We start from the raw sequence: 9527 nt of genomic DNA, 5'->3' as shown, positions 1-9527 counted from the left end.
TCGCATTTAATCCGCCTCACTCATTTGATTTTCATTGTTTTTTTCTTCTTCTTTCCACGCCATCTCCACCGGATTTTACTGCATTTGGCTGGCCGTCACTCGTTTACGGCATATAGACTTGGGCGGGGTTGGGAGGGCGCGGCATGATGAGATAAGTGTCGTTGATACCGTATAAGGACCATGAACATGGTGTACAGTACTCTGCCTGAAGTGGCGCGAGGCACATGGCCTCCGGGGCCAGGTTTTCGTCCTTTGTGCTAGGCAGTCGTCTCGGCTTAGTTGTTCAAAATTGATACTCTTACTGGTTCATGTGCGCGAGGACATCTGGGGTTGTAGATTTGCATGTAACCCAGCAACTGAATGATTGCTTAAGCGAGATCCGCCAGACAAGGCTTCTCCAATTCCCTTTTCGAATTGTGCCTGTGAACGTCTATTTAAGACCAGGTGGTAGTGCTGGCCTATTTGTGCACAGCTCCCTTGCTGTCGGGCGGTATCCCTAGCATCTGAAAAGGGGGATTTGTAGGGCGCGCGAGGGCTACCTGGGCAACAGTATTACCTAAGCCCCGCCGCGTCTCCAGCCCCAGCTTAACGCGTTGCAGCCCATTAAACCCACATCCATTTCGCGTGTCAATCGCGTCGCCCCTAGCTAGAGTGCTTTCTTTTGCTTGTCCCGCTCACCCCTCGATTGCTCCTCCCTCCAACAACATCTTCAGAACCTCTCTACTACCACATCACTCCTCCCGCCGATTCCGACACTTTTCGATCCAGTCGACCTCTTTGATAGCCTTCTTTTCAGCACATCACACACTGACAGTATGACTACCCCTCGCTCGACCTACCCCGCCCCGAGCCGGAATTAACAAGTCGTCTCAGAAATGTTGGAAGCGAAGCTCGAGCAGGCGGACATCCTGAAGAAGGTAAATATCCGCTGTTTCTCTATTGTGCTTCCCGACTTGCTAACGCGTATCTCCCAGGTCGTTGACGCCATCAAGGACCTGGTCCAAGACTGCAACTTCGACTGCAATGACTCTGGTATCGCGCTCCAGGCCATGGACAACTCTCACGTTGCCCTGGTCTCCATGATGCTCAAGGCCGAGGCCTTCTCTCCCTACCGATGCGATCGCAACATCGCGCTCGGCGTCAACCTGACCTCGCTCACCAAGGTCCTGCGCGCCGCCAACAGCACTGACCAGCTCACTCTGAAGGCCGAGGACGCCCCGGACAGTCTGAGCCTCACATTCGAGAACGGCAGGACCGTTTCAGCGAGTACGACCTCAAGCTCATGGACATTGACCAGGAGCACCTGGGCATTCCCGATACGGACTACGCCGCGACCATCACCCTGCCCTCCAACGAGTTCAGGCGCATCTGCGTGGACCTTTCCGCTATGAGCGAGTCGGGTACGTGGCACGCCGCCAGACAAAGATGACGATGCAATGCTGACGGCAGTTCCCAGTCACTATTGAAGCGAACAAGGATGGCGTCAAGTTCTCGAGCAACGGCGACATCGGCAATGGCGCCGTCACCCTGCGCTCTCACCAGAACGTCGACAGCCCTCAGACCAACGTCGAGATTGCGCTCACCGAGCCCGTCACCCTGACCTTCTCCCTCAAGTACCTTGTCAACTTCTGCAAGGCCTCAGGCCTCTCCACTTCCGTCAAGCTCTGTCTCTCCAACGAGGTGCCCCTGCTCGTCGAGTACCCGCTCACCGGCGAGGGCGGCAGCTTCCTGCAATTTTACCTCGCGCCCAAGGTAAGCGACTCATTCCTCTTGCGCGCCATCGGAATCACCTGACTGACACGATGCAGATTGGCGACGAGGAGTAAAGCTGTAGCACGGTGAAGGATGATCTTACAGGCGGCGATGATGAGCAACTGAGCGAAACACTAAGCGGCCGGCGTTGCATGGGATTACGGATTACGGCAGGCGCGAAGCCTGCAGCACGTACACACTCTGGATCGGCAAAATAACCCACATTCTGGAGGTAGAAAGCGCGGTCTCTCCGGTGCTTGATGGCCAGAAGGGAGGAATGGCTTCGATGCACGGGATGGACACATGCGATATGGATGATAATGAAAAAAAAAACTCAATGTTCCCCCTACTGCAATGATCCCTTGAATGTGGTGAAACGTTTTGTCTATGAGTTCATGTATATACGAGCGTTTTCCGTCCCCTGAGAAGACAAACTTGTTGTGAATACAGTCCGGTTAGCCCTTCGTCGATGCGCCTGGTTCCAACTTCATCGGGTATCAAGACATGCCGCGTCTCCCGTAGACCCTCCTAGCTCGTCAATTCCAGTCCGACTTTCGGTTGTGTCTCCTCATATCGACCCGTCTTGTCGAAAGCAGGTTTAGGCAGCGCCGGGGTTGGGGTTCATCTAGTTTGGACGTCAGCATTCACCCGGGGGAGGGACGATTCGCCTGGGAGAAGGGAGGAACACCGCCATCGGACGTACCTTGCGCTTGCCCCCGGGGGCGAGGGTGACGTTGACGAAGCGGCGGGTGTACTGCTCACGCTTGTGGGCGCGGCCTTTGGGCGTCTTGGGGGTTTCGGCCTTCTCGACCTGCAGTGGGCGCGGTTAGCGGGCGGGCGGTCGAACAGAGGGGGGGGGGCGGGGCGGTGCTGTTCGAACCTTGGGGGTCTGCGACTTGACCTTGCCGGCGCGAGCGAGAGATCCGTGAACCTTGCCCATGATTGCGGTTGTGGTTTGGTGCTGTGTTGATCTGCTTGTGTCGTGATGCGCAAAGGGGGGGGGGTAGTGGCGATTGCGATTGATGGTTTGGCGACAGGCTGATGTGGATGAGTTGGGGATGCGATTGATGGAGGTGCACAGCGTCGAGTCTGCTGACTAACAGGTCGCTTGCTGTGGCGGCGGAAAGAAGAAGGCTCGAGGGGGCCGGATGATCTGCTTCGGGCTTAGTGCGGGGCAGGACTGGTTCGTGCGGTTTTTGGGTACGAGGACTTTCCACTGGGCGACAGGATGCGCTCTACGTCTGGAATCCCTGGACCAACCCTTGCTCCTGCCTTGCCTGCCTAGGTACACATCTAAAAGTTCACTTGACGTCCTACTTGTTTGGATGCTTAAGAGACCTTATGTAAAAGGGCGCCTGGGCCTTGTCATGACCACTGGCTCGTCCCCCTTTCATGATGGATCTATGCTTGATAACGACGTGAATGCATAACGGGACTACAGCATCTGCCTACAGTCAAGCATCGATGCACGCGGCAGAGCTTTACCCAGTTCAAATAGTTCCAAGTGCTTGGTGTAACAAGACTTTATCGCTTCACGTCACCTTCAGCGAAGAACTAAAAGCGGCATGCTCCTTTAGCCCTTTCGGGATTAGAGACGCCCGGCATTCACCCCTGCACCCCTGATGTAAGAGGGAAAAAAGTCGTCACTGGTCTTGGAGGGGCCTTGTTAGTCACGAACACTGACTCTTTCGCCCTCTATGTCATCTCTCTAGACTTATCTAATACGCCGCGTGACCATTTTTAGACATTGAAGCCTTCATCTTCAGACCCATTCACGTCTCATTCTGATTCATTGAATTAGTAGGATAGACACTGTACGTCTTCGTCAGCTCTGGAGCCGATAGACTCTCGTGCCACTACCTTTCAACCCCGCCTCATTCGCCATTTGCCAGCACAACACCACGGACGAAGAAATATCTCTATAGCTCACTCTACCAACTGAACTAATCGCTGGCTTGAGCATGGCCTCAGAACTCCCCATCCCAGAGACTCGTGTCCTGGCCGTGGCTAGTCACGTAAGCCCTCTTGCCCAGTGTGACGCCCAAGGGCACCATCATTAACAAAGCTCCAGGTCGTCTCGGGGTAAGTCCAGCCAGCTCAGAACCGTGGTCTCCCAGGCTTATACTCCCTAGAAATGTCGGCAACAAAATCGCAGTCTTCACGCTGCAGTCACTTGGCTGCGAAGTTGCCGCGCTCAACACTGTCCAGTTCAGTCCGTCCCCCCCCCCAGTCGTTCTGGCAGGTCTCTCCCGCCTAACCTTGCCCAGGCAACCACACAGGATACCGCCAATGGACTGGCACAAAAGTCACCGCCCAGGAGATTGAGTCGCTCTATGAGGGTCTCAAGAACTCGTTCCTCGACGACTTCGACATGATGCTCTCTGGGTACATCCCTGGCGCCGAGGCTGTCGCCGCCGTGGGGCGCATCGGCAAGGAGCTCAGGGAGAAGGCCAACGCCCAGTCTGCACCAGGCAGCTTCTTCTGGGTCCTTGACCCGGTCATGGGTGACAACGGCAAGCTCTACGTCGCGGAGGAGGTTGTGCCTGCGTACCAGGCCCTTGTCGAGTACGCTGACCTTGTACTGCCCAACCAGTTCGAGGCAGAGTAAGTCACGAACCCGAGGAGACGACGACTTGTGGATAACGCGCTAATACGACATCCTCCTAGGCTCCTTTCCGGAGTCAAGATCACCGACATGGACTCCCTCGAGAAGGCTATCCGGGTCCTCCATGAGCGCTACCGCATCCCTCACGTCGTCATCACCTCCGTCAGCATCCCCTCCGCCGACCAGCCGCCTGACCACCTCTCCGTCGTCGGCTCGTCCATGACCTCCGACGGCCAGCCGCGCCTCTTCAAGATCGTCTTCCCGGCCATCGACTGCTATTTTAGCGGCACGGGCGACATGTTCGCCGCGCTCATGACGGTGCGCATGCGCCAGGCCGTGTGGCAGAACAGCGCCGCCGCCGAGCTCCGCGCCGGCCGCGCCTGGGTCAGCGGCGACGACGTCGATGTGCTCGAGCTGCCGCTCGCGAGGGCTGCTGAGATGGTGCTCGCGAGCATGCACGAGGTGCTCACCAAGACGGCCGAGGGCATGGGGGCCGCGGGCCGGGGGGAGGCGGACGAGAAGAAGGCGCACCTCGTCAAGAGCCGGCAGCGCGGAGCTGAAGCTCGTCCGAAACCTGGCAAGCTTGAGGAGCGACAGTGCACTCAAGCCAAAAGATATAGAGATTGGGGAAGAGGGTCTGCATGATAATTGTTCTTAGAGTTAGACGTCTCCTACGCAGGGCATAGATGGAAAGGAGGCGGTGGCTCATTTTTTAATTGTTCATTATTCATCCATCTATAAATGCTTGTTCGATTGTGTGCCGTCTCTTTGTGTCGTGCTCCTGGCTCGCGGCTGCCTTCCATCCAGGGTAATTCTGTCCTTAGGCATTCTTGTCCAGGGGCGACGCCAGTGCTTCCGAAGCCGCCAGCGCCGCGGACGCTCTCCTCGAGCTCCTCGACCTCCACCACCTCGGGGGTGTAGATGCGCTCAATGATCAGCTGGGCGACGCGGTCACCCTCGGCCACCGCAAAGTCGGTGTCAGCGTGGTTAAACAGAAGGATCTTGACCTGGCCGCGGTAGTCGGCGTCAATGACGCCAGCGCCCGTGTCGATGAAGTGCTTGGAGGCGAGGCCAGAGCGGGGGGCGATGCGGCCGTCTAAGAAGTGGTTAGCTGCGAGCCAGCGAGGGATGCGGAGCGGATGGACGCACAGGTGCCCGCTGGTACAGAGATGGCGATGTCAGTGTCCACGAGAGCCTTGCCGCGGGCTGGAATGGAAGTGGCCTTGGAGGCATAGACATCGTAGCCGGCGGCGAAAGCAGAGCCGCGCGTGGGGAGGCGTGCAGCTGGGGAGAGCTTCTTGATGAGGAGAGCAGGGGCCTGGGAGGACATGGCGGGCTGCGTTGTCGCGGGTGTGACTGTGTGGGATGGGATGGAAGCGAGAGTCTCGTCGGTAGTCTTGACGCGTTTGGCTGGAGGAGATGTCGGAGGCGAGGTGATGTTCTCAGTAGTGGTCATGACGCCTGCGCAAGGTACGGGGTGAATGGTTGAGGTCGATGGAGGTGGGGTGGTTGACAAGCCTTGAGGAGAGGGGGAATAAGGGTCCACGATAATGGCGGTGACGCGACGCGACTCAACGAGACGCATTGGCCAATAGGGGATTCCAAGGGTGAACTTGCATCATCGGGCACACATCACACATCACGTGGGATGGGATCTCGTTGTGCTCGTTATGCTCCTCACATTCCTGTACTCTATTCCAAGATCACCAAAATGCCCTGCCGTACCGAAACACCACCCCGACACCACCCTAGTCACTACCTAGGTACTATACCCGTTTCTTGACATTGGCCTGGATTTCGACCGCTCCGAAGCATGCGCCTGTTAGCGCCACTGGAAAGGACTCAATCGCATCAAACGTACCAATTGCTCAATCCATCAGATAATGGAAGTCTCGATTATCAACTAGGACCCCATCACAGTGTCTGTATGACCAGGCGCTGTTGATCGGAGCTCGAACCAGGCTGAGTGCAAAATGGCCGCACTTTTGGCCGTGATCAGACATGTCACCAACAGTCCAGCAGTAGTCTGCCAGCCGAGCACTTGATAAAGTCGGGGATGATGGTATCATCTCCGTTATGACCAACTCTCTCTGCATTATGACGATAAGCAGCCAGCGTATCCCTCGGCTCGGTGATGCTATCCATTCCGGTGCCCTCTGCCCAGTTTTCTGCCCAGTTCAACCACAAACGACATGGATTGCAGAACCGAGAAGAAAGAACATCGCCTGAGCAGCCTTGTAATGACGACCAATGTTGATACGGCCATCAAAGAGGCTGAGTCGCCAAAGAAAGAAATCCCTTCTACTGCGAATTACGGGGTTTTCGTGTTTAGAGCGTGGCAGACGAGGACGGCGGCAACCGTGTGACCAAAAGCATGCACATTTCACATTATACTGGGAGCAGTCGAGACCGCGAGCCCTTCTACTCTAATTACCACGCAAGCCCTATCCAACGTCCGGTGCTCTTGGGCAGACTGAACGGCCTCAATGACATGCTGCCAGGAATCTTAAACCAGCGTCTGCAGGTGCAAATGTTTACATATTGCCAGTATTCTCACGAACGCTGTTCTCAAAGTATCGCTGGTCTTCGCCGTCTGGCTCGGGAGTGCCACGACAGCCGCGATCTGGCCACAGGGTTGGCAAAAGGGTGTTGCAGTCGAGTGCGAACTCGGATTCAAACTCAGACACCGATGTCTATCAGTCCACGCAACAAGAGCCGTGCAGACCTGCCAAGGAGCAACGTTGGACTCAGCAAAGATACGTCAGGTACCGCTAGCAGAATGGAGAGACACCTCGAAGCCATGGCGGAGCTTAAATATAGGAGCGCAACATGAGCACCGTCGTCCGACTTCTGCGCAAGATTGATGAGTCTATCAAAAGCAGAAAACTCTTCGGCAATGTTTACAGTTGCGGCTTCACTTGCTCTCTTGAGGGTCTCTGCCGGCGCCGGAAGCTCTCGAGCGATCCGCATACGCACAAATATGGGGGCAATGACTGCGCATCAACAAACGGCTCTGATGTTTTTTACCATCGACTTCCTCACTCTCTACGCTACTCACGGGCGAGCCCTTGACTTCAACGCAAAGTGCACGCCCATAAAGGCATGCATTCCGCGCAGTCCGTGCCCGTCAGGAGGAACTCAAAGCTCTGGATCACATCGCCAGTAAACAGAACGTTTGCCTCGAAATTTTCCGTCGATTGTTCAGCCCAGTATCGTTTCGCGTTATGAACAAGGCAAGGCAAACGCGTTTTCAACTTGAAGAGGAGGTGCTGCTCGCCACCAAGATGCAGCGAGTAAACGAGCAAAGAGCTCTTGTAGGCCATGATATTTCGGGCAGCGGACCTGCAATCCAGAGTCAAAGAGAATACTGGGGTGTTGGACGAGGGGCATGGACGGTCCATCCGGGTACTCCCTGTGGTCACCATGCCGTTCTTGCTGTTATAAGTCCCTCCTATCCCTCTGTGGCTTCATCGTGATATGTTCGCAAAGAAACTGTGGCATTGCTGCTAATGAATTTTGTGCTTCAATAGATCATTCATCACCAGTCTCTTCAGCATGAACACTTCTGATATCCGCGAACTAGGACACGCCTCATGAATCTAATGGACGATTTCAATGCCCTTGAATTCCATGGTATTGTGCTCTGCCTATCATTACGCTTTTAATCTAGCGGACTTCACCACGTGGGCGTCGAGGTAGCCGTGGCTGTCACACGGGGTGGTAGACCTGAATGATACGCCGTCGAATGCCCGTCAAGCTCACTGGGAGGGTCACGGCGAAGATCAGCCACTCCCCGTATGTGATTGCTTGCGACGAAAGTGACATGGCCGGAAGATAGGCCGGAGAAACACAGGACTTGTAGAGATGGTCAGGGTCCGGGAAGGTCAAGATCGTTGGGATTTCCGAGCAGAAATTTCGCTTAATCTTGACGGCCGGTACAAGTCAGTAGCGATGCGCTGAGTCTCTTCCGACAAGTCGCCCGAACAAGGCAGAAGGGACAGCGCCAGAGTTTTGGTCAGTAGCATCACCTCACCTCAATGAATGGCGACATAGTATGTGCCGGACAAGTCATCGGAAGCTTGAGAGTCTTGGGTCAGTAGATGCGACTTGCGTGAATGATTGACCCTCACTCACCGCAGCAATAGACTAATGTCTAACGCTTGTTCCTGGCGTCCCACATCACAGTATCGTATCACCCATGCGTCCTCTTTGCGTCTGCGACGTGCTCACTGCGATTCACACGGAGGCCCCTTTGAGTCTTGGCTTCGCAACAAAAACATCGGAACGCTCAGGAGAACGTGTTTGATATGCCCTGAGAATGGCCTCACATGCACTGCCAGGCCACACGAGAAGTAGAAAAATGTGGCGTTCTCTGTGAGGAGCAGATCTACACCCAGTGTGTGCCTCATGGGCCCATGGGCGCTCTGGGGCCCCCGGAACAGGCCAACGTGCTGCGCCGATTCGATATTTGGTCGAGTCAGCGAATCACATTACACGCGAGTCGCCAATGCCGCCCTCAGCCTGCATAAACAATTCACTATGGAGCGTTTCGAGAACCGAATCTGGGTTCACCTGGCCAATAGAGGAGATTCTTCGCCATGGGAGAACAGTTAGGCGCATCGCGTCCGCGAGTGACAGTTGAATCCGCCTTGTTGGCACGTTTGGCGCGTCGGGCCCTCCCGTCCGACCGTTCGATTATGATCATTTATATCCACGCATTGGCAGTTCCTCGGAGGCTTCAGTGGCTCAATTGAATCACTTCACACACAGCATCGGCGAACTGAGTGATACAATGTCTTCAGATGAGCAAACCAAGATCTGTCTCGGCGTGGCCGTCGACCACCGAATCCAGCGGCTCTGCAAAACCACTCCTCACGGCCTTGCAGGGGAGTCCGATCACGTTGCAAGTATCAAGGAGGAAGGGCGGGCGTTGAAGCGACCTCGCGAGGAAGTTGCCGTCACCGCAGAGCTCGCAGGTCCGGCCTACAAAGGCGGTATCGCCGTCATGCTGCAGCAGCCTCGAAAAACCCACCCCTACGACAAGGGCATTGACGCTGTCATCGAGGACTGCGAGAGTCTGCTAGCCCTCTACGAGGTCTTTGATGTGGCGTCCCGCGGCTCCCTCGACATTCGAACCAATGTCTCCGTCGTCGACTTGCTGCCCTTCGTC

At 55.7% G+C, this 9527-nt stretch overlaps 7 protein-coding genes across 7 annotated transcripts in view; 5 read left to right on the top strand and 2 right to left on the bottom strand.

The window, feature by feature from the left end:
* Positions 1–209, top strand: part of VDBG_04776 (conserved hypothetical protein) — a gene marked incomplete at both ends in the record, with an annotated part of 3120 nt that extends 2911 nt beyond the window's left edge. Inside the window, one exon of the mRNA XM_003005124.1 lies at positions 198–209. Within this exon, the coding sequence (XP_003005170.1) occupies positions 198–209 (12 nt within the window). The remainder of the gene's footprint in view (positions 1–197) is intronic.
* A 666-nt stretch (positions 210–875) lies between these two features.
* VDBG_04775 (proliferating cell nuclear antigen) lies at positions 876–1826 on the top strand (the record flags this gene model as incomplete). Its single annotated transcript, XM_003005123.1, has 5 exons — positions 876–917; positions 975–1163; positions 1226–1400; positions 1457–1752; positions 1809–1826. The coding sequence occupies 5 exons, from the start codon at positions 876–878 to the stop codon at positions 1824–1826; spliced, it is 720 nt and encodes a 239-aa protein (XP_003005169.1).
* A 524-nt stretch (positions 1827–2350) lies between these two features.
* VDBG_04774 (40S ribosomal protein S30) lies at positions 2351–2692 on the bottom strand (the record flags this gene model as incomplete). The annotated part of the gene is made up of 3 exons (XM_003005122.1): positions 2351–2377; positions 2456–2563; positions 2633–2692. The coding sequence occupies 3 exons, from the start codon at positions 2690–2692 to the stop codon at positions 2351–2353; spliced, it is 195 nt and encodes a 64-aa protein (XP_003005168.1).
* Positions 2693–3713: 1021 nt separating this feature from the next.
* VDBG_04773 (pyridoxal kinase) lies at positions 3714–5002 on the top strand (the record flags this gene model as incomplete). The annotated part of the gene is made up of 4 exons (XM_003005121.1): positions 3714–3784; positions 3885–3964; positions 4032–4356; positions 4420–5002. 4 exons carry the CDS (start codon positions 3714–3716, stop codon positions 5000–5002), a joined length of 1059 nt encoding a protein of 352 aa, XP_003005167.1.
* A 175-nt stretch (positions 5003–5177) lies between these two features.
* VDBG_04772 (deoxyuridine 5'-triphosphate nucleotidohydrolase) lies at positions 5178–5813 on the bottom strand (the record flags this gene model as incomplete). Its single annotated transcript, XM_003005120.1, has 3 exons — positions 5178–5265; positions 5351–5453; positions 5507–5813. 3 exons carry the CDS (start codon positions 5811–5813, stop codon positions 5178–5180), a joined length of 498 nt encoding a protein of 165 aa, XP_003005166.1.
* A 918-nt stretch (positions 5814–6731) lies between these two features.
* Positions 6732–7073, top strand: VDBG_04771 (predicted protein; the record flags this gene model as incomplete). Its single annotated transcript, XM_003005119.1, has 1 exon — positions 6732–7073. A coding segment is annotated over one exon (342 nt), but the record flags the coding sequence as incomplete, so codon positions are not given.
* Positions 7074–9149: 2076 nt separating this feature from the next.
* Positions 9150–9527, top strand: part of VDBG_04770 (predicted protein) — a gene marked incomplete at both ends in the record, with an annotated part of 1564 nt that continues 1186 nt past the window's right edge. The window contains one exon of the mRNA XM_003005118.1: positions 9150–9524. Coding sequence (XP_003005164.1) covers positions 9150–9524 — 375 coding nt within the window. The remainder of the gene's footprint in view (positions 9525–9527) is intronic.

Source organism: Verticillium alfalfae, genomic scaffold (assembly GCF_000150825.1).
Source record: "Verticillium alfalfae VaMs.102 supercont1.5 genomic scaffold, whole genome shotgun sequence".
Taxonomy (NCBI): Eukaryota; Fungi; Ascomycota; class Sordariomycetes; order Glomerellales; family Plectosphaerellaceae; genus Verticillium; species Verticillium alfalfae.
The sequence above is the reverse complement of the archived record's forward strand: the minus strand, read 5'-3'. Positions and strand labels throughout refer to the sequence as shown.